The sequence below is a fragment of the Phoenix dactylifera genome, chromosome 8, assembly GCF_051530095.1.
Source record: "Phoenix dactylifera cultivar Ajwa chromosome 8, Ajwa_hap1_PhDact_Kaust_v1.1, whole genome shotgun sequence".
In the NCBI taxonomy this organism is placed as follows: Eukaryota; Viridiplantae; Streptophyta; class Magnoliopsida; order Arecales; family Arecaceae; genus Phoenix; species Phoenix dactylifera.
Window position 1 is genome coordinate 19,284,080 of NC_143197.1, and position 24,989 is coordinate 19,309,068.

At 39.4% G+C, this 24,989-nt stretch overlaps 1 protein-coding gene and 1 pseudogene across 3 annotated transcripts in view; both read right to left on the reverse strand.

Moving 5' to 3' along the window:
• Positions 1-19,775, reverse strand: part of LOC103697743 (amino-terminal region of chorein) — a 34,268-nt gene extending 14,493 nt beyond the window's left edge. For 2 of the 3 annotated variants that reach the window (XM_088702989.2, XM_039119773.3), the window contains exons 1-5: positions 19,348-19,775; positions 19,167-19,255; positions 18,927-19,036; positions 18,795-18,843; positions 2,329-2,417 (exon numbers count right to left, since the gene is read on the reverse strand). In XM_088702989.2, coding sequence (XP_088559115.2) covers positions 2,329-2,417; positions 18,795-18,843; positions 18,927-19,036; positions 19,167-19,255; positions 19,348-19,459 — 449 coding nt within the window. In that variant the 5' untranslated portion in view covers positions 19,460-19,775. The remainder of the gene's footprint in view (positions 1-2,328; positions 2,418-18,794; positions 18,844-18,926; positions 19,037-19,166; positions 19,256-19,347) is intronic. The other variant, XM_039119775.3, reaches the window with a different exon arrangement.
• Positions 9,980-10,077, reverse strand: LOC149753005 (small nucleolar RNA R71; annotated as a pseudogene).
• Positions 19,776-24,989: the final 5,214 nt, after the last annotated feature.

Here is a 24,989-nt window from a genome sequence, read left to right on the forward strand (position 1 = left end):
ATAGGTCACTTCACTTGCTGACCAGCTTTTAAAGTTTCATGGAAACCAGCCAACCACCTCTTTAACCCAACGTTAACGTGTCCCCATATATGGAAATTAGTTAGACAAGGTTGACTTCCAGACAGAGTCATCTCAGAATGCTGTTCAACTTTATTTAACCATATTGTGATCCCTAATGCTGACACAATGTAGATGAGACAAGGCTTGTTCATCAAGGTTGTGGTTACTGGATGTTTTGAGGGACATTTCTTGCCAGGCAGGGCATTATTGCTAGCATAATTTCTGACAGTAGATGTCACTACATCAATGAGATCTCAACGAACTCATAAGAAGTTCACACTGAATCAGTCAAAATAATAAGATCATTAACAAGAAACGTTTTTTTTTTTTTTTGATAGAACCAATCTTCAGCTCTATGCAATCTAGATGCTCTTTCATGAAGCAAAAGCGGCACTATAACTGACTAGTGCACGTTCTTTTGGAAGCAAAATGATAGAAATCCAGTTTTCATCTACTGTTTGGTCCCACGACCAAACCTTAAATGAAAAAAAAAAAAAACAGCTCAAAAGGTTTCTATGGAAGCTCCAACAACAAAATGTAAAATGTTGTCTTAATTACACCATGGTAGCCATATAAATTTTGTGCACGTGTGTAAGAGAGAGAGAGAGAGATGGAAATTGGTAATCCATAGATGGGTTTCTAGTATATAAAGTATGTGAGGTCTCTAATCTCTATACAAGGATAACATACCAATCGTCCATCAAACAGTTGACTGCATATAATCTTTTAGAGCTTGAAGAATCCCGCTTTATTCCAAACCTTCTAAATTATCATATATGTATTGATAATATGAATCTATGAGGTGTTTCACTTTGATCTATGAAAGCATGAAGTGGTGAGAACTGGCATTGCATGGATCCAAAAAGCAGTGGTCACCAAAATATCATGCATGATCTTGCTAGCTGAACAATAACTATCACAATGCTCTGATCGGGGAGAAGATAATTCCTCCAATCTACTCAACTAAAATCTCATAAAAAATTTAAGAAAAATAAAAAAAATTGGCAAAAGGGTCCCCTTCTCTTTTATTAGTGAATCCCACAATTGAGTTACAAAGCTTCTATTTATACTAGTGAGGTATGCCTTTGCACTACTTGGGGAATTCCTCTTCTAGGTAAAAGAGGGCACAACAATCCGGCCCCACTTTCCCAAATGGTGGAATTTAGCCATGATCATTGTGTCATCTTTTAATTAAAAGTGGAGTCCAACTAAAATTTTGCAAGGACATGCCTCACTGGTATAAACAGAGGCTTTGTAACTCATTTTTGGGATTGATTAATGAAAGAAAAGAGGGCCAAGATCCCACTTTTGCTACTTTTTCTATTTTCTTAAATTTTTTTAAGAGATTCAAGTTGAGCAGATTGAAGCAATTACCTCCTCCCCGATTAGATAAAGTTGATTTAGGAGAATCACCAGACTTGATGTGGACCATTTTGGCCACTATGAAGAGGACTAAATAGGGTTCAAGAGCGAAATCCGGCGCATTGGAAGGCCAAATCACACTCAAACTTCCGGAGGCCTTAACTTGCCCATACAATATCCAATTGAGATGCATTTTTTCTAAAAAATCAAATAACTTTTCGAACTCTATGATGTGGCGTCCCCCATAAGAATGCAGTGCACTAGGTGAACATGGCCAAATTCCATCATGCAAGTCCCAAAACAGGTTGGTCAACACAAAAAAAAGGAAAGAATTTGACCGGGTATATCTTCCAATCCAAGAAGAATGAAGCAAACTAACTAAAGACAAAGTTGGTATAGAACTCGAAGACTACCTCCTATAAAATTTCAGTTTTTTTCATGATTATTTCCACTAGTCATATCTATTTTAAGAAAGTTATGTTCTCTTTCAACTAGAAAAGGAACCCGACATGGATTGTGCAAAGAGTCAAGGACAGATCTCGCTAGTATAAACAAAGGCTTTATAACTCAGTTTTGGGATTTCTTAATGAAAGAAAAGGGAACCTAAATCCCACTTTCACCAATTTTTCTATTTTATTATTTTTTTTAAGATTCGAGTTGAGTGGGTTACGTCCTTCTCCCCAGTCAGATTGCACAAGTATTGAAACGGCAAAACCCATAAGGTTATGCATTTATCTCTGTATTATATGTGTAAATATCACCAGATATTAATACGAATTGACTATGAGAATATTTGGTAAGTCATCAACATTGCAACTTAGAACAATAACAATATAAAGGCAAAACATACAATAAGTACAATATAAACTATAAAGTAAATGATTCATCATAAAAAATAAAAATTACCAAGTTGCACCTCCTTGCTGTCTAGCACCACCACGTGTTTCTAGCATAAGATTAACTGTACCCACCTCCAAAGTCATCCCATCTGCAATCTAAGATACACAGTAAATATTAAATCAATTTGGTAAAGTTCAACAAAAGCCCATATATGCAATTACAATCTTCCATCAAACTGTAGGAAAATTTCATGGCCTTGGCCTAACATGACTAGTTGCAATGTCTATTAGACTTATAGGATAAAAATAGGCCTGTGTGTGCATGTGCATACACATTATGGCTGTATGAGTGTCTAAATGTGCATGCACTATGGTTGTGTGCGTATGTACATGTGTGCATATATCTCCGCATGTTTGGTTGTGTCTGTACATGTGTATATATAGATGAGGCCATAGGCAATTGGCTACACAATAGGAGAAGCCCTCCCCCAAATACATATAACCCCCCAAAAGGAAAGAATTTGAACCCAGGTCTCTTGGCACAACCACAGTGAACCACAAAGAGACTTTACCAAATTGATCAGCTGGCACCTTCCATGATTATAATCATTTAAGATGCTTATAATTATTTAACATGCTTAGTAGCATATTAGCTCATTGAGAATGGATGAATCAGGTTGTTATCTGCACCACATATTCAGACTTCTAATATTAACTATGATATACAAAACATTCTATTTACCACAAAATAGACGTACAAACACAGGTATGGGTATGAATGGGTCCAAGAGGAAACTCTAGGAAAAATTGGACCGGATGGTAGAAGGTGGTGAGAGAGGAGAGAGAGAGAGAGGATAGAGATACAGATAGAGAGAGAGAGAGAGAAAAAATAAGATTGAAAGGTGATGGCTTCACCTTTTTTCTTTCTCCTCTTGTTTCCTTCTTCTTCTCTTTCTAGTTTGCGTGCATATCTCTACAAGTTTTAAGCTTAAGACTTTTTGTATAAATCGGGTGAATGGGAAAAGAGAGCAGGATCATGATAAAAGTGGCTTTCTCAAATAAAGCATAAAGATTTTGGGCATTCCACATTCTCTAGCCTTGTGGTCTGCACTTACATAAATACATCTGTGTCATACAGGACTCAAATTTCTTTCTTCCTTTACTTCAACATAAAACTCCAAATTGGATAGGAAGATTATGGGTAGGATACAGTTGTAAAGTGGCTAGAGGCAATTAATATCAGACAGGGTTACTATAAAGAAATTTTTCAATGCTCTTTGACAACTTGCACAGATACATGGGGATTTGTCATGTATCAGTGGATCACAACTCATAAGACCATGACATGTGATAATGATCCAAAAGGACATTTCATATACATATACAACTTGAATGCCCACCATATACTAAATTAACTTTCTTATACATGATGTTTACCATGCATTGGATGCGTTATAAGATCATTCATGTAACTTCATGATCATCCATCAAGCACAAGTTTTATATCCATACACATGTGGGTTCTAACATTTACTAAATCGAGCACGTGTCTTGCACATCAATAAAGATAAGGTCTTCCATATATCATGTCAGTTATAACTCATAAATTAGCATAAAGCCCCATGTTGGTGAGTTACAATGCTATGATCCATACTTCTGTATAACCCTCCATGCATACCCTGCATACAAATGCGCATGTGGCGCATTTGGGAAACCCCCATGAATGGGTCCCATGAAAATCACTCTTCTTCACAAAGACAAGGCTCCAGATGCAAGGCTAGGTAGTGACAAACTAAGGGAAAAGTATCTTTAGTTGTTTAGGGAGGCATATTCATATTCCACTACTAAGGGATCTTTAGCTGTCATTTCATCTGGAGGTGCCTCCTATAAGGAAATCATGTCTGCATGGACCTCAAAACATAGACTTCTATCTCTGTAAAATTTTCAATTTCTCACATGAGAAAACATGGCATAAACCAAGTAAATGGCAAATCCATTTTATCTTTTTTTTGTACTGATAGGATTATACCCTCTCTCGCTCTCGAAAAAGAGAATTGCTAAGAAAGAATATACTAGCCTCGGACTATAGCTCCTAAAACCCTTTCTCTCCCCACTTAATTTAAGTCAGGACAGAACTATGGCCTGCTGATTGCTGGTCCCTGCTGAACCCCCCCTCCTGCCCGCCCCCCGGTGCACCCTCCAATAAGCTCCTCCTTCCCACCCTCCCTCTCTCTCGCTCTCCCTCTCCCTCCTCTGTGGAATAGGGGAGAAAGGGAACGAAGAAGAGGAACACAGTCGCAGTCCTATGTTTCGAAACTCTTTTTTTATTTTTAAATTTCGAATTGAAGTAAGCAAACCATTTGCCGACTTTTCTTTAGTGAACTTGGTAAACTATCTACAGTCTTCAATTTGAAATTTGAAAACAAAAAAAAAAGTTCAAAACGCTCCAGAATGGCAAGGTACAAACCCGTATCGTGCCAAACCGGTCGTCAGCCGTTACACCCTCCGGTACCAATTCAACGAACCTTGGTTGAAAGCATTTGAAGCTCATGTATTTTAACTTAAGCCTCTAGTTGACCTCAATTATAATACTAATGCTCCTCGTTCAGTTAATTAGCAAGGATGAAAAATTCCGAGGTGTTTATACTAATTTGTTTCATGCCATATTCTTATTTTATTATGGTGTTATATGTTCAGCATCATGGGGAAGCCATTTAAGTCCTTAGGTTGCATTGCAGGATGCCCAAGTGACCAACTTTGGACTAACACTAAATTTGATCTTTCAAGTCCTTGTACCTGAAATTTCCAGCCACACATGAGGCTAAGCACTTCATTAACGTGAATTCCATAGTTGAGGATGTCAAAAAGTTCGAGTGCTTTGCCTTGAAAGTATGATGTTAAACTGCTATTAAATTAAGAGACCATCTTGATGAAATTATTAATATCATGAAGGTAGTCTACATACTTTTTGTCAATATTTTGGCAGGAGGTCTGTTGCTTACAAATATACATCTAATCTTTAGTTCCAAAAAACAAGACAGCTTGCAGTGCATTGCTTTGTGCCAGGTTGTCAGATTCATGGAAACATTTTCTCTGCCCTAAAAATTCAGAACACTATTGGTTGGTTGGAAATTGGAAGTTAACTTCACGCTTATGGATATGGATGTGATCCTAAATGGCGATCATGGATTCAGGCATGTACCTTAATAATACCCTTTTTCCTTACTTATCAACAAGGAGTTCTCACATTGTTTCAGAGCACAACATAGACTGAGGCAAGCAATCCTCTATCACCATTTCTATTTGCGCCATGCAGCAAAACAAACTCGTATCTCATAAAACAAGTTTAGAACCAACACCATTTATTAGAATTAGTTTGGACCAAAAGAAACTCTCCCATCTAATGTTTGCAGAAGATGTGGTGGTAGCCAAGCCACACTAGGTAACATGAATGCCATGAGATCGGCTCTTCAAGCTTCTGTACAATGACAGGACACCTTATTAGCAAAATGTAGTCCTTGCTCATCTTCTCGCCTTCAACAAAAACATCTAAAATAGCTTCTTTTGACAAGCCACTGGAATCCTTGAGGGATAGCACATTTGGGCAGCACTTGGATGCTCCAATCTCACTGTATGTCCTTAAAAGATGGTTTCAAAGCCTAATTGATAATATAACAACTAAGTTTAGAAATGTGGAAGCTAAAACTCTACCAAATAGCAGGGTAAAATAACACTTAATCACTGCATGCTCCTTATTATGCTGATTCATATTCTAGCATTTAAAACAGTCCGAATGTCAATCATATTAAGCGGTGCCAAAGCATGCCAGATGCTCTTTGTGGCACCAAGAGAAAAAACACTATGGAGCTAATTTCATTGCTTGGAGATATGTCGTACAGAAAAAACAACGTGGTGGACTCAAATAACATGACCTTGAGAAAATGAGAAAAATGAGAAATGCCTTTTTGACAAAACTAGAAAGGCACATTATTTAAAAATCTGACAGCCTATGGACTCAAATTGTGATAATCAAATATCAAAAGCCAGAAGATCCATGGGAGCAACACTGTCAATGCGGGAGACATATGCTTGGAAGTTCTCATTGCCATAGCCCCTGACCCTTCAAATAAAGATCCATTCACATGTTGGTTCTAGTTCTCATATCGGAATAAGTTAAGATGATTGGTTACGTGGGACTCTCTAGTTGTACCATCTTGTCTCGGCTGTTTTTGAAACTAAGATTGGATACCACCTCCAATAGGCCATCCCCAACTAAGGTGATGTATCTTAAGAAGCCAGAATACTGTTATACTAGACTTAGTGGATTATTCCCCACAAAATCAAGAGACACTTTGGAGATACAAGCAAAGTCAAATGCCAATGGGTATGGAAATTGCATTAATGCAACTATAACACACTTGGTAGTAACAGATTTCCAAGCCTTGCATGCTATCATGTCTCACGCTTAACCTGATATATCTCTAGCATTGTGAACATCATATAGAACTGGATGAGCCATCATACGGAATGAAAATATCTACTATGTTCAATCCAAAAAATGAACTAGCAGACTGGTTGGCTATAAAAACAAGAAGAGCAACTTGTATCATCCTCTTTAACTCCCCTTAGCTCTTAAGGAGTTAGGTCCAGAGGACATACTTGCTACTGCACTTTAGTATTTAACGAAAATGTCCTAAGGCCAATTTTACCCAAAAAAATAAATAACCCTTAAAACTGATCTTTTTTTTCTTTTAAAGGTTTTTAATGGTATACTCAACTTATGTGTTATATATAGTCAATTATTTGCCTCGAATTCTAACATCCATCAAAGCTAGATAGAAAAACAAGCAAATAACATTTAAACTAAATGAACTCTTTAATTAATTAGGAATCATAGGGAAGCAATTAATTATTTACTTCCTTGAGTTTGCTTATTTTCATTTCTGTCTTCCCTGTCCTTCCACACATCATGACATAGGCCCCTATCATCACATTGATATCCCCTTTCCCAATAGACACATCAAGATGATTTTTGAGTTCAAATTTTACTGTTATTCCATCATAAATAACTTTTAATAAATGTATATTTTTTCACCCCCTTCTTGAAAGAAGCAAGGCTTGTTTCTATGTCTATGGTTGGACCGTGTAGGCCTCAGCAGATCTAACATCAACAAAGGCTCCTTAGACTTTCTCATCATGCAATTGTTTTCATCAGACATTCTTGAGGTTTTCGTGAACTGTTTTCTAGTTGCCTGATGAGAGCACAAAAATGCGATCTACATACCGCTTAGATTAGTATTATTGCTAACAAGATAATGATAATCTTACTGAATTAATATTATGTTTTTGTTGGGTACAGGTGATTGTAGATTAAAGCTAAAATGCAGATGGGTTAGCCCCTATTGCACACCAGAAGGAGGCTAAGTTCACCGCATGGAAGATCAACCTGAGCCGTGCGAAAACAGGGGAGGGGTCCGCGTTCCAGCCTTCCGCGAAGCGCCCCAACTGCCTCCCGTGCCCTTCTTTGCATTCCATGCGCCCACTCCTTCCGAATCAGTGCTCATTCTAGATTTTCTTCCCCGTTCCAACGTTCCGGATTGATCCCAAGCATCCATCTGCGTCTCAGCCCCCAGCAAAGATTCTTTTCTTCCGCCCATCTCGTCTGCGTTCCCAACTTTCGCCAGCATTCCTGCGTACAAGATCCAACCATCCCGAGCATCTCCGTGTTCCAGCTCTCAACATTGGATCTTCCCCGCATCCGTGAGCCAGCGTCCCGCAACCATCCCGAGCATCTCCGCATCCCATGCTTCCGAATCGGATCTGCGAAGCCCTGCATCCTGACTTCACCCCGCGATTTCAGCATCAGCGATCAGCTCCCATCCGCGTCCGCAGCTTCCGCCATTCCTGGAGTCCTCCCACGCATCTCAGCATCTGCGATCCTCCGCATCCGACTGGTCCTCCCATGCATCTCATGCGCTCTAGCTCCTGAATTCGCGATCAGATCTCCCGAACGTCTCAATCCAGCCGTCCGCGTGTGATCTTCCGAATCCCAGCCGCATGAAGATATTCGCAGGCGCGTAACAGGAGACTCTCATTCTAGGGAAAAACAGAGCCTCAGCGATTGAAAAAGAAGAGGATAGGAACAGGGGATGCCCTGTTTCCGAAAAGAAAAAAAAAGAGAGGAATGTTTGTAATGAGAGGGTAATTTCTTAGGTGAAGGGTGATGGAGGAACCTTTGATGTATTGCTTTCTTTGAAGTAAACTCTGAACCTTTGCTCTTATTGATTTATATTTTTAATGTGTTATGGATTCTTGCATAATTATTTTGTGGATAGTTCTTTAATGGTTTATGTTTACTGATGCATAGATAGCTTTAGTATTTGATTTGTCGTTGATGTAATAGGCACGATGAATGCTTAGAAATTGAGTTCATATGTTCATGAAACATATACCATGATTAGATCTATCCTACCATTAATCTTTAATCAAGAACCATAGAGTTTATTTCTTGAATGCAATATCATCAAGGGGGATTCCAGATCCCTAACCATCTCTATTTCATTGAACTTTGTTAATTACTTATTATTCCCTGTTTTTTTTAAATTCTGAAAACAATCTGAAATTACATCTGAAATTACGCTAATAATCCATAGATCGTTCCATGAGGAATCGACCTCGGACTTCCGAGTTATACTACTTGTGCGATTCTCCTGCACTTGGGAGAGCAGTTTTGCGACGCATCAAGTTTTTGGCGCCATTGCCGGGAAACGGCTGAGTTATTAATATAATTTTAGATTTAATTAGTACCTTAGTAGTTAGTTTTTTTCGAAAAAAAAAACTAAAACTGAAAAAAAAAATCTTTACTGCTGTTTTTTATTCCCTGCACGGTCTGTATCAAACTCTGATATCAGAGTAATTCGTCGTCTGATTGGACTCAAATTTGGTCGACTGGTGCAGGACGCGTGTTTCGATAATCTGAACGGTCTGGTTGACATTCTGAGACTTTTAAGACCATTAGATTAATATGAAACCTTGCTGCTATTTGTTTTGAATTTTCTGTGTTAAAATTTTTTTAGAATCAGAATTTTATTATTATCATATCTCATTAACCCTTGTTGCTAATTGAAAATTGATAAAAACTTTAAGAAAAGATCAAGGGTGATCATTTAAAAAAAAATTAAAATTAAATTTTGTATGCTAGGTTGGAATAGGAACAACACTGGGCGTTTGAATCGAAAAACTTTTGACAATTCCTTAGATCATATTATTGAAACTCTTTCGCAAAATCTCAGATCTGGTGAGATGGCTGATGACAATGTAGGAAGTCACCATGGTGATGAAGGTAGACCCCCAGTTATGACACTTCGACAATACTTACACCCTACTAGGACTAGTCAACCTTCATGCATGATTATTCCTGAAAATGTAGGACACTTTGAAATCAAACCAGAGGTAATTCAATTGCTGCCAAGTATCATGGGATGGAATCCGAGAACCCTTATCTTCACCTTAAGGATTTTGAGGAAATTAGCATCACATTTAGAGTGCCAAATGTATCGGAAGACGTCCTTAAATTGACCTTGTTTCCTTTTTCCTTAAAGGATAAAGCCAAAACATGGCTGAACTCCTTGAGACCAAGATCGCTAGGATCATGGCATGATATGCAAAGAGAATTTTTGAAAAAATTCTTTCCCGCACAAAAGACTAACTTTTTGAAAAGTCACATTAGTAATTTCCAACAGAAAGACCATGAAACATTTTATGAATGCTGGGAGAGATTTAAAGAGTTGCTTCTCTTTTGTCCCCATCATGGGTTTGAAACATGGAGAACCATTAGTTTCTTTTACGAAGGGTTGTCTCCACAGTTAAAACAATTTATAGAGACTATGTGCAATGGTCTATTTTTGGAAAAGCAACCCGATGAGGCATGGGACTATTTAAACTCTCTCGCAGAGACTGCACAATTATGGGATACAGGGGATAGAGTGAATAAACCTTTGCCTAAGCCTACTAGCATTGGACACGGGGGGGCCTTTACAACCTTAGTACTCAGGATGATATTCAGGCTAAAATGGCAGCTCTTACTAGGAAGGTAGAGAAAATTGAACTTAGAAGGATTGAACCCGTCAAGACCATAGAATATAACAGCGAGTGTTGTGGGATTTGTGAGATGCCTGGCCATCTCACCACTAATTGCCCCACAATACCCGCATTCAAGGAAGTCTTGCACGATCAGGCCAATGTTATGAATGCATGTCAAAAATCTTTTAATAATCCTTTTTCGGGTACTTACAACCCTGGATGGAAGAACCATGCAAATTTTAGGTGGAGGAATGACCAACCTCAACCAGTATATTACCCAACTCCTCCACCTCCGCAACCCCATTATGCACCCACACCCCCTCAAAAACCCAGTCTCGAAGAAACTTTGCAATCTTTCATGCAAGGTCAAGCCAAAATCAATGATGAAATAAGAAATCAACTGACAACGCTAACCACTGCTTTAAGTTCTCAAGAGAAGGGTAAGCTACCAGCTCAACCACAACCTAACCCTCAAGTCTACGGCGGTAGCAATGCATCATCTTCAACTTCGCATAAAGATCAAGCGAAGAGTATAATAACTTTGCGAAGTGGAAAGGTTATTGACCGACCAATCCCACAACAAACACAAGTCATACCTGATTCTGACTCTCCCAAGATAAAAGAAAAGGATAACGAAGAAACCAAAGCACCAACATCTGCTGAAAAAATCGAATGTCCTTTTCCAGCACCATTGTCACAAAGATTAAGGCCCTTGCAAAAGCTTGAACTAAACTCTGAGATTCTTGAGCTTTTTAAGCAAGTAAAAATTAATGTACCTCTTCTTGATGCAATCAAACAAGTGCCTTCATATGCAAAATTTTTGAAGGATTTGTGCACTGTCAAGCGTCGGTTAAATGTCAAGAAGAAGGCATTTCTGGCTGAAAATGTAAGTGCGATTTTACAGCATAACATTCTTCCTAAATATAAGGATCCAGGTTGCCCAGCTATCTCGTGCATCATTGGCAATTTTAGGATTGAGCGAGCATTGCTAGATTTAGGAGCGAGTGTGAACTTGTTGCCATATACGGTATATGAGCAACTCGGTTTGGGTGAGTTGAAGCCACCTTACAATTAGCTGACAGGTCAGTGAAGGTCCCTAGAGGGATTATCGAAGATGTGTTGATCCAAGTAGATAATTCTATTTTCCTGTCGACTTTATCGTACTGGACACACATCCAGCTTCCAATTCACCATCTCAGATTTCGGTCATCTTAGGACGCCCATTCCTTGCAACTTCTAATGCATTGATCAATTGTAGAAATGGTATCATGAAGCTTTCTTTTGGCAATATGACCTTGGAACTGAACGTCTTTAGTATAGGCAAACAACCCAGTGATCATGAAGAAAGTAAAGAGGTTGAATGGGTTGAAACCATTGCGGAAGAATATTTGTTAAAAGAAACATTTACTGAATCGGCCGACAATGGTTTAATAGATTGGTGTTCTGAAGGTACTACTGATGATGTGGTCCCACCTGTTTTAGATAATTCAGATGTCATGATGGTCAATGGGTGGAGACCGAGAATAGAGGAATTCGAGCAGTTGCCCCCACAAGGGACAAAAATTGTACAATCTCGAAAACAAGCACCCATACTTGAGCTGAAACCCCTACCAAGGGAACTCAAGTATGCATTTCTTGGACCCGATAACACTTTTCCCGTAATTATCTCGACTGAGCTCGATAATGATCAAGAAGGAAAATTACTTAAGGTCCTAAAGAATCATAAAGAAGCACTTGGATGGTCGATTGCAGACTTAAAGGGGATTAACCCTTTGATTTGCATGCGGATATATTTGGAGGATAATGCGAAAACCACAAGGCAAATGTAGCGTAGGCTGAATCCTACAATGAGAGACGTGGTTAAACAGAAGTCCTTAAGTTGCTTGATGTGGGTATTATTTACTCGATTTCCGACAGCAAGTGGGTGAGTCCTACTCAAGTCGTACCCAAGAAAGCAGGTCTGACGGTAGTCGAAAATGAGCAGGGTGAGTTAGTCCCGACTCGCGTTCCGACGAGTTGGCGCAAGTGTGTTGACTACCGAAAATTGAATTTGGTCACTAGGAAAGATCACTTTCCCCTATCCTTCCTAGACCAAGTTTTGGAAAGAGTTGCAGGACACAATTTCTATTGTTTTCTCGATGACTATTCCGGGTACTACCAAATCGAAATTTCACTTGAGGATCAAGAAAAAACTACTTTCACTTGTCCTTTTGGTACATTCGCTTTTCGACGAATGCCATTCAGGTTGTGTAATGCACCTGCAACATTCCAAAGGTGTATGCTTAGTATCTTTGAAGATATGAACGAGAAATTTTTAGAAGTATTTATGGATGATTTCTCTGTTTTTGGCGATTCTTTTGATGATTATTTATTACATTTACAAGCTGTCTTTAGCTCGGTGTATAGAAAAGAATCTAATACTGAATTGGAAGAAATGCCACTTCATGATGCCAAAGGGAATTGTCCTAGGATATATTGTTTCATCGAAGGGCATGGAAGTTAATAGAGCTAAGATTGACTTAATCACCAAGCTACCTGCACCCAAGACGGTTAGAAATGTTAGATCATTTTTGGGTCACGCCGGATTTTATAGGAGATTCATCAAGAACTTTAATGTCATAGCTCGACCATTATGTAACCTCCTATCCCTTGATACACCGTTCAATTGGACTGAAACCTGTCAAGAGGCATTTGAAAAGTTGAAGTCTATGCTTAGCACTGCACCCATCGTGCGACCACCCGATTGGTCATTACCTTTTGAGATCATGTGCGATGCTAGCGACTATGTGATAGGAGCTGTCCTAGGACAACGCAAGGATAATAAGCCATATGTCATTTACTACGCAAGCAAAATCTTAAACGATGCTCAAATGAATTACACCACCATCGAGAAGAAATTGCTTAAAGTAGTATTTGCATTAGACAAATTTCGCTCTTATATCCTTGGTGCTCCTATTGTTATCTTTATGGACCATGCAGCGCTAAAATATTTGCTGGATAAGAAAGAGGCCAAACCACTCTTAATATGATGGATACTTCTACTCCAAGAATTGACATCACTATCAAAGATAAAAAGAAAGTAGAGAATGTGGTTGCTGACCATTTATCACGGCTAGTTTTTAATGATTTAGTGCCACAGTTTTCCATCAAGGACTCATTCCCCGAAGAGCAGTTGTTTGCACTTTCTACTATGCCATGGTATGCTGACATTGTAAACTTTCTTGTCACGAACCGGATGCCGGAGCATTAGGGATCGAATGATAAGAATAATTTCTTGCGTGAAGTCAGGAGTTATTATTATGATGCATACCGGATCATGAGATGCAAAGTGTTTTGTCATGCCAGTACTTGCGGAGGATACTTTGCATATAAGAAAACGGCAGCTAAGGTGTTGCAATATGGTTTTTATTGGCCTACACTATTTAAAGATGCCTACGAGTTCTGTAAGACATGTGACCCATGTCAACGTGTTGGAAGTCTAACTCGTAGGCAAATGATGCCTCTTCAGCCCATTACTGCTATTGAAATTTTTGACATGTGGGGCATTGATTTCATGGGTCCGTTTCCGCCATCTTTTGGATACGAATACATATTAGTCGGTGTTGAATATGTATCCAAATGGGTTGAAGCGGTATCTTGTCGAACAAATGATCACAAACCAGTTTTAAAATTTCTTAAAGAAAACATATTTTCTAGGTTTGGGATGCCCAATGTTATAATTAATAATGGGGGAAAACATTTCTGTAATAAGCCGTTTGTGATCTTATTACGAAAGTACGGCATCACCCATAGAATTGCAACCCCTTATCACCCGCAGACTAGTGGCCAAGTAGAGTTAGCCAATCGGGAGATTAAACGAATTTTAGAAAAAACGGTGAATCCATCACGCAAAGACTGGTCTTTAAAACTTTCTGACGCATTATGGGCTTACCGTACTGCTTATAAAACTATTTTTGGCATGTTCCCGTATCGGCTAGTCTATGGAAAAGCATGTCATCTATCTGTTGAAATAGAGCATCAATCGTATTGAGCCATTAAAAAATTAAACTTTGAATTGCAAAATGCTGGTTTAGCTAGAAAATTACAATTAAGTGAGTTGAATGAAATTCGTCGGGATGCGTATGACAATGCTAGACTTTGTAAAGAACGAATGAAAATTAGGCACGATAAATCAATTCTAAGAAAATCTTTTGAACCTTCACAAAAAGTTCTTTGTTATGACTCTCGCTTACATCTGTTTCTTGGAAAGTTACGATCAAGATGGACAGGTCCTTTCATTGTAAAAACTGTTTTTCCACACGGGGCAGTTGAGATTGAGAATCCACGGGATGGCAAAATTTTTAAGGTAAATGGACACAGATTAAAACCTTTTCTTGAGAATTTTGCAGATGAAAAGGATTCCTTTTCCTTGGGGGAGCCTTCTTATGACTGAGCATGACGGCAAAGGTATGTGTATATTAGTTAGAATTTTTTTTTTATTTTTAGTTTTCTTCTTATTTTGTAGGTCTTCTTTTTTGGATATCAACAGCTCAAGATACTCCTCTTCTCTCCAATATTATTTTCTCTATTGTCTCTCACATATATTTTTTTTGCATCTTTTACATTGAGGACAATGCAATGTTTAAGTTGGGGGAGGGAAATATTTTGCAAAAAAAAAATAAAAAAAAAGAGATTTTGTTTTTGCATTTGATTTATTCTATTGCTTTCTTTTCTGAGCAAATGCACACGTATTTTCATATTGAGTTTGTACAACTATTAAGGCAAGGAACACATGCATACTATAACTGATCAGAAACCTATTATTAGATCCCCGCACGTGTACTTAATGACAATAGGAAGGCCTCAGGAGTTCACATTTGTTAACTGCATTTTTGTTACCCTTATCCGTAAAAGAAGTAAGAGTATCTTTGTTCGTACCATAAGGTTCATGATTTGGTTTTCACATAAAGATAGAGGTTGAATATCCCGGCTAGATTACTTAAGTGCTTTACGATCCGACCTTGGTTGACCTATAGTCACGATGCAGTCACGTATATAATAAAAATATCTATATGGTTCAGTCTACCTTCTCTTTTCTTGCATAGTTAAAAAAAAAAAAACTTATGATGACAAGTCTGGCCTCGTGGCGTAGTCTGGTTTGAGTAATTAAGTCCGAGGAGTGTTTCACCTAATGTCTTGAGCCAACTGGATCGAGGGTCATTGGCTGAAAGCTCGCTACATGGACCTTACTAGAGCCTAATGGGGTTGGACAACTGTAGTCGTCATATGTGTTGGAAAAAAAATTGAAAATATATAAAAAAATGAAAAAACTGAAATAAAAATAAGCATGAATGGGTTGGTCAGACTGAACCCCGTGACATGTGGTAATGGCTGGTTTGACTCCATTGTATTGGACCTCTGTGTACCCGGGTTGTTTAGTTGGGATTAATAGCTCTTTCTTTACATGCGAACCATTCTTGACAAATTTAGACATGTGATATTCTAAAAATTTGATGGATCGCGTCCCAACAAATTGTAGAAAACACTTGTGAACTTGAATAGTGCACCTAAAACTCGGGCGGTGCCCTGTCGTGGTGGAGGTATTAGTACTCTGAGAAAGTCATGCGATTTTATGCACACTACATGATCATATTTTTCTTGCTTTGATAGTTGCCATGCTTGAAAATATATAGTAATTAATTATATGTGTATTAGTTTAGAATTTATTTCACATTTTTATTAGGATTTCATGTCATGTCATATCATTCATGATGTTTGTGGATAACATCTCTGCAAACCCTCACGAGACAACACTCGTCTACTAGGGTAACCTAGGGATTTAACGGCTTGTTGCACGTGCTAAGTGCAATCGTGATTTCCTACGAAAATGGGTACGTATCTCAGTTTTTTGTCTTTAGCTTCAATAAAAAGTCATAGGTTAAACCACACCTTTTGCACTCTCATTTTATCATTTGCTCTTTAATTGCTAGAGACTAGCAATGAGCTAGTTGGGGGGTGTGATGAGAGCACAAAAATGCGATCTACATACCGCTTAGATTAGTATTATTGCTAACAAGATAATGATAATCTTACTGAATTAATATTATGTTTTTGTTGGGTACAGGTGATTGTAAATTAAAGCTAAAATGCGTATGGGTTAGCCTCGGTTGCACACCAGAAGGAGGCTAAGTTCACCGCATGGAAGATCAGCCTGAGCCATGCGAAAAGAGGGGAGGGGTCCGCGTTCCAACCTTCCGCGAAGCGCCCCAACTGCCTCCCATGTTCTTCTTTGCATTCCATGCGCCCACTCCTTCCGAATCAGCGCTCATTCCAGATTTCCTTCCCCGTTCCAACGTTCTGGATTGATCCCAAGCGTCCATCCGCGTCTCAGCCCCCAGCAAAAATTCTTTTCTTCCGCCCATCTCGTCCGCGTTCCCAGCTTTCGCCCGCATTCCTGCGTACAAGATCCAACCATCCCGAGCATCTCCGCGTTCCAGCTCTCAGCATTGGATCTTCCCCGCGTCCGTGAGCCAGCATCCGCAACCATCCCGAGCATCTCCGCATCCCATGCTTCCGAATCGGATCTGCGAAGCCCTGCATCCTGACTTCACTCCGCGATTTCAGCATCAGCGATCAGCTCCCATCCGCATCCGCAGCTTCCGCCGTTCCTGGAGTCCTCCCACGCACCTCACGCGTCTCCCACGCATCTCAGCATCTGCGATCCTCCGCGTCCGACTAATCCTCCCACGCATCTCATGCGCTCTAGCTCCTGGATTCGCGATCAAATCTCCCAAACGTCTCAATCCAGTCATCCGCGTGTGATCTTCCGAATCCCAGCCGCGTGAAGATATTCCCAGGCGCGTAACAGGAGACTCTCATTCTAAGGAAAAACAGAGCCTCAGCAATTGGAAAAGAAGAGGAGAGGAACAAGGGATGCCCTGTTTCCGAAAAAAAAAAAGAGAGGAATGTTTTTAATGAGAGGGTAATTTCTTAGGTGAAGGGTGATGGAGGAACCTTTGATGTATTGCTTTCTTTGAAGTAAACTCTGAACCTTTGCTCTTATTGATTTATATTTTTAATGTGTTATGGATTCTTGCATAATTATTTTGTAGATAGTTCTTTAATGGTTTATGTTTACTGATGCATGGACTACTTTAGTATTTGATTTGTCGTTGATGTAATAGGCACGATGAATGCTTAGAAATTAAGTTCATATGTTCATGAAACATATACCATGATTAGATCTATCCTACCGTTGATCTTTAATCAAGAACCATAGAGTTTATTTCTTGAATGCAATATCATCAAGGGAGATTCCAGATTCCTAACCATCTCTATTTTATTAAACTTTGTTAATTACTTATTATTCCCTGTTTTTTTTTAATTCTGAAAACAATCTGAAATTGCATCTGAAATTACGCTAATAATCCATAGATCGTTCCCTGAGGAATCGACCTTGGACTTTCGAGTTATACTACTTGTGCGATTCTCCTGCACTTGGGAGAGCAGTTTTGCGACGCATCATTGCCCCCACCTACCCTCCAGGTCACTGAGTTGCCCCTCTCCATATGCATGAATGCCACAAAATGACTTAGACATACTTCATCATACAACGCACAATACTCTAACATTCGTCTCCATGAATTGTACCTTTCTTATACACACTTGGCTGGATATAAACTAACATCTCAAATCTTGGATTAGTGTCCACTTGTCTTAATTCCAGACACTGACATTGACTGTGTCAGCTTTAGATCTTTCATAAATCCAAGCTTATGCAAACTTGTAAAGTTCTCCTTTGCACAGGTACTTGTACAACATATTTGTTATGCTGAGAGGTCACGCTTTGTGCATGAAACTAACGTTAATTTTGGGACTTCAACTCACACCAAAACTAAGGGCTAAATAAAGGCAAGCTAGAATTGGTAGAGCTCTTACAGGATCCATTCCTTGAACTTGCTTAGAATGTGCATACTTACTTTGCTTGATTAGTATAGCGGAGAATTTCCTTTACACAGACATCCCATATGAGCCTGAAGCACTACCAGTTGGCTTTATACTCTCTCTTTTATGCAATATATAAATGAAAGCTCCAAGCCACTAAACTCAGCATCCTTAAGTTCCTACTCCCATCTCATAAATTATAGAGAATTATAAAAACCTTCTAGATCTAGAATTCTATTGTGTTTGTTAGATACTCATGGCTCTTCCTTGGACTTCCATAATTCTTCCATACTCTCATCCTCAAATGACTTATATGCAGGAATATTTTGGTTAAACATTTAAGAGCAAACTCATCCCAGGACAGCTCAAGAAGCTGATCACTCTAAGATCCCAACATGTTCAAGATCAAGTCAAAAAAAAAAAAAGAGTCCATCTATTGTGCTAAGCAATTCAAGTTATAATCCATTAACAGTCATCAACCATCCAATTTTACAACACACTGTCACACAAAGAATAAAAACACAATACCTTGTCTGCAAATCCATACCCGCTTCCCTTCGCCATTGTCGACTGAGCACTACAACAGACAGCACATACAAGAACAATTAGCCGAATTTCAGACACTAATCACAAACCCGCATCCCTAAACAACAAAAACACCTGCTCGAGTTTTTCGCATTGTCGGACTCAGCGTTCTCTTCCAGAACCAGATCAAGCCTGTCGATGTGAACAACAATCGGCTCTACTTGCACATTCGACACTGACGGAAGCTGAAAGATATCAATAACACAAAAAATTCAGCAGCAAATCCCCATTTACATTACTGACCTGACTCTCATTTTCAATTATCCCAAACAAGCTCGGATCTAGCAAAATTTTACGACAAACAGCAAAAATTACCGTGATCTCAAGCTTGCCGACTTTGGCGGTGGTCACATTCAGCGCCGGCGGCAGTCCGACGCTCGCGTGCAGAGCGTCGCCATTAATGTCTGAAACAATTCGATCGAATTATCGCATTGGGGAATGATTTCATGGATAAATTGCAATTTTTCGAAAGAATCGAGGGGAATCGAGTGGGCACCGAGATTGGAGAGCTGGGCGGTGCGGCCATGAAGCTTGAACTGGTCGCGGGAGAAGGACTTGAGCCAGTACTTGAGGGTGTACTCGAGCGCCCGGGCGAGGATCGACTCCATGCTGGCACTCTCCCAGGCGAGCCTTCTCCAAGCTTCTCGAACGTTCCGGATCCGACGGCAAAACGAGATACCGGCGGCGAAGAACTCCGGCTGGTGAGGGAGGAAGGGAGCGAGAGGGGAGAGGGGAGGGAGGAAAGGAAAGAGCGAAGATCGGAAATTAGAGACGAAGGGAACAAAAAAACCACCGCTCTTTTCGATGCGGGAATTTTTTTTGCCCCCTTTCTTTTGCTTCTTTATCACCTTTTTTTCTCCTTTTCCCCCTTCTCACTGTTTCGTCGGCCAAAGGAACGGCGAAGAGATCGGGATATCTGCATAGAAAATCTTATGCGGAAAATAGATCCAGTCTTGCATCTATCAAGCTGCCTGCCCGCATATAAATGTCTATGCGGGACGATATTCGATCTAGATTGCCGGTGGGCGACGGAAAACCGATGGGCGGGTTAGCTGGCACACGCTATGATTTACATGTGCGGGTAGGTGTATGGAATGTTTTGTGCGGGTAACGTATCCGCCGGTTGGAGTTGCTGATCTAGAGCCATCCTGACCCGTTTTATGCGGCGTGACGCAGGGAGACGGCGTGTGACGCGCTTCACGGTTGCACGATATCTGTTAACGCAGAGTAAATGTTTATGCAAACATATAGTCAGAGGCTGTGGTTTTTATGAAATGACGAAAATATCCTTGACGGTCGGTCGAACCTCGCCCTAGCGCGTAATATCCTGACCTTTTTAGGGTTCGTTTGGTTCGCGGGAAGTATTTTCCCTTCTAGGAATATGATTCCTGGGAATTAGATTCCTAGGAAGAGGATACCTAGGAAAGTACTTTTGGCATGTTTGGTTAACCATGGAAAAGTAACAAATTTTCAAAGTACTTATGTTTGGTTGACCATCCACTTTCCTGGAAAAGTTATGTATAATTCCTATTATGCCCTTAATAAAAATTAGATCTTTAATGCCTCTTTAATGCTTCTTTAATGCTGAAGGGTCTTTTTGGGAAAAAATAAAAAAGGAGTAATTCCCACCTCATGGGAAAGTAACTTTCCCATGTTTCTCATGGGAAAGACTTTCCCATGAAATGTGGGAATCATATTCCCATGGGAAAGTAACTTTTCCATCTCTCTCCTTTGAAAACTCCAACCAAACAAGAGGCATTTCATTACTTTCCCGTTGACTACACTTTCCCCCCTCCTTTTCCTGCGAACCAAACGAGCCCTTAGGCTCGATTGTCAGAAAAGTCGAGCGGGGTCGATCGTAATTAAGACCGAAGAATAAGGGCTGTTTGATGGAATGACAAAAATACCCTTGACAGTCTGTCGAACCTCGAGAGTTGTCTTTTGTGCCGAGGAAAATGAATCTTTCTTCACCCGTATGCAAGCTGGAGACGAGCGAACGGAGAATTTTGGACTGGGCATGGTAAGTGACAGAGTGACCATTCAAGCTAAACTTTAGAAAGGCTAATGCGCTACAGACTGAGTGGCTTTTTATATGGGTTGTTACTCCGGAAGTATTCTATGAATCGAAGAGAAGTTATCTAGAGAATTTAAGAACTTACTGTTTTTTGATTTTATTAAATATATTTGTACTCGGACAGCATGAAGCGCCCATTTTTAGTACATAAAAAAAAAAAAAAGGTTTGGACCGCTTCAAAAGCTGTGCAGGTGCTACCCTCACCTTTTTTAGGCTCGATAACTAGGTCGGGGACGATCGTAACTAAATCAAAACTTATGGGCTCTTTGGTCCAAAGATAGTTTCGGACAATAATTCCATCTTGACGTTAACTTTTTCTGTTCGGCTTCGGTGGCCACGTGATGCTTCGTCCCCTGCATGTTAGGCTTTGTACGATTATTAGCGTTTCAGCACGATTCGGCTGGCAATTTCTGACATCACGCCATCAACCATCTCTCTCGTCAAAATGCCAGGGGTTGGAGTAATAAACCTGGACTCCGTCTATGCGAATTCTAAGCCTATACTCTGTGTCCGTGGTCGAGAGAGGAATGTCCACGAACGAGCCAAACCCGATTTGGCAATCGTGCGCCAATATTTTTGAATTAGAGCAGATTTAGCTCGTCACCGTCTCCGGTCGGAATGCCGGACCCTAAGGGCTCGTTTGGTTCGCGGGAAGTATTTTCCCTCCTAGGAATATGATTCCTGGGAATCAGATTCCTAGGAAGAGGATACCTAGGAAAGTACTTTTGGCATGTTTGGTTAACCATGGGAAAGTGACAAATTTCCAAAGTGCTTATGTTTGGTTGACCATCCACTTTCCTAGGAAAGTTAAGTATAATTCCTATTATGCCCTTAATAAAAATTAGGTCTTTAATGCCTCTTTAATGCTTCTTTAATGCTGAAGGGTCTTTTTGGGAAAAAATAAAAAAGGAGTGAAAAACATGGGAAAGTTACTTTTCCATGAAATGTGGGAATCATATTCCCATGGAAATACAACTTTCCCATCTCTCTCCTTTGAAAACTCCAACCAAACAAGAAGCATTTCATTACTTTCCCGTTGACCACACTTTCCCCCCTCCTTTTCCTGCGAACCAAACGAGCCCTAAGCCTCTACCGTGTACTGAAGAGAGGGATGTCCAGAAAAAAAAGTTAAATCTAGTTTGGCAATCATGTTATCATTATTTTTCAGATTCAGCAGATTTAGCTCGTCACTGGCAGTGAGCATCATGGGGCCTATCTTGTGATATAAAATATAAAATATATAAATAAATCTATCTCATCTTATCAATTTGAGTTTTTGGAATAAGTGGTGATTTTAACATATTTTCAGAGTAAAGGTTTTGCGTTTGAACCCTATCTTGACACTGCTTAACTCCATTATTAAAAAAATTTCATATATTGGGCTCACCCATGAAAAAAAAAAATCCAGCCTACATATGAAGAGGAGTGTAAGAAAATATAAAATATAGTGGTGATTTTAACAATATGCACTTTTAGTGGATCATGCAGATCAGCTATCTTCCTAATAGGGATAAGCCGACTCTACTTAACTATTTTCGAACTCGAGTAGCTCAAATAGTTTTCAAGTCGAGCTCGAGTAACAAAATATTGAGCTCAAAAGCTTGCAAGCCTAGTCGAGTATATATATATTTTAATAGTATTATATTTTATTTATAGTTTAAATTATTTAATTTAATATTTTAAAAAATATAATTTTATGTTATATTTTGTTTTAACCATATTTTTAAATTATGACTAAAATTTGAATTCGAATTCGAACTCAACCTCAAATATAGCTTGGTTAATATTTGAGTCGAGTCGAGTTTCGATCCCGAGTATTTTGAATCGAGTCGAGCTCGAGTCTCTAGCTACTCGACTTGGCTCAGCTCGATTACACCGCTATCAGCCAACGATAGCAATACAAGCCATTTCTCTTTAGACTATGTCAGGTCCAACTTGCTAGATTTTATGTATAAATAATGGCGAGAGGAAACCAAGTTTAACCAAGCCCAAACATGTATGAGATCAACTTTTAATTTAGCTAAGCTATCTTCAGAACAACTGAATAAGTTCAGATTTCTACCATCCTAAATATTCAATTTTATATGAATATTTTTCCAAATTATTAATGCCATTAGTCACAATCACATTTATTTAATTAAAATAATAATTAGAATTGTGAAAATACATTTTTATCCCTAAGTCAGGTAATGGGTTAACGGGTATTGGTGGGAAATGACCCGATCCGTGTATTGCCCCCTCTTCCGCTGGCGATCACTGTTTCTGTAATCTCCGCCTCATTAGAAAAATTATCTGATCTCATCGCTCACTTATTTTGCAGGTTCCAGTTTTTCCCTTCCCTTAGCTCCCTCCACCTCCAATTGTAGCCCTTCTCCATATCTTCCCTTCACTGACGCCCTCCTTTTTGGCATTCCCTTCCCCTTCGTTGCAACAACGACGATCAGACAGCCCTCATTTCCATCAAAGTAGAGCCCTCCCTCTTCTTCCTTCGTCGGAGTTCTTCTCACCGCCGGATCCGACTCTCTCATTGATGTTCCCTTCCCTTCACTGCAACAGCAATGACTAGATGACCCTCCTTACCATCATAGCTGCCTTCAACAACGCTGAGCACCTCCCCTCGACTCCCTTCTCCGCTGGCCATGCATGAGGTATCAAGAGCTTGTTGCCAGTGCTAACTTGGATCTTGGGTGACGGACTAAGGTGGCCAGAAGCGATGAGCAGTCGTAATCTGCCTATCATCTTCTAGCGTTAGAAAAAGTGGTGTTCCTCTTGGTCTTCTTGGACCCCTCCACCCCCTGCTGTACCTGGCTCGGCATCAACTGTGAAGCCAAGCGAGGCCATGTCAGAAGCCTCACCACCTTTCGGAGGAACATTAGCGGCACCCTTCTCCCCTCCATCGCCGACATCCGCTGCCTCTAGAACCTAGAATTGTACGACTCCGACTTGGCAGGCCTCATCCCCCAAGCCTTCATCGAGCTCAAGAACATCTAGCTCCTCCACATCCACAATACCAGCATCTTTGGTACCATCATTGTTATTTTATATATTTAGATATTCTGCGTAATCCTAAGCATGTTAACCTGCAAAACTGTATGCCATCTTTTATTTTAATTCTTTTATGCGAACCTTTGTTTGTATTTTGTTAATTTGCATATTTTTACAATTTAACCTTTTTATTCTTCATCTTTTTTCTAATATAAATGCTTATGCCTTCATAACTCTATTGGAAGATAAACAAACATTAAAAGGCCTTATATTTCTTGCCAAAAAAAGGTCTTCTGTTTGATGATCATTTCCCATTGCTGATCAGCAGTTCCTATTTTTTACCCTGCTTGCAAAGTGATATTATATTTTGAAGTACGCGGAACTATTTTCAACACTAAAGGATCTTTTGCATATTTTATAACTACTAGGTTTTACGAGCCGAACATGGTCCTGTTGTATCTATAGTGTAAAGAGATGATAATTTCTAAACAAGTTTACTTCAAATCGACTTCTAGATCATGGAAGTTACCACTATCAATTTTATATCCAAATTTTTTGTGGTTATCATCACATTAATTGGTAAAAGCATGACTTTTTATTTTGTTGGTATAGTTTTTGTTGATAAGCTCTCTCTTTTTATGAGCTATATCATGAATATTTGCTTATTCCATGTGCAAACTTCTTAAAATGGAGCAGCCACTATTCAAATTTAAGGTGAAATTTAGAGGCTATTTTAAAAAGGTTAAGAATTCTACAAAAATGAAGTTTTAGTTTGGGAAATAAAAGAACTAGTTAGTTGATGTTAACTGCTATTGCTACAAGGATATATGTGATGTTATAGTACATGCATTCAATTTAAAGCTTGAAGAGACCATAAATATTTGGTCTACGGTTAGACATCTATCACCCAAGTCTTACATAATACTAGATATAGATAATAAATTGATGAGTTCGTTTGAGAAGTACAAGGATTTGAAGGAGTGCTTTTTTTGTCACAAAAGAGGTGAATGTTAACAACTTTCTCAATCAACACTAGGCAACCAAGACCAAATTGAAATGTGTAGAAGCAATGCAATTGC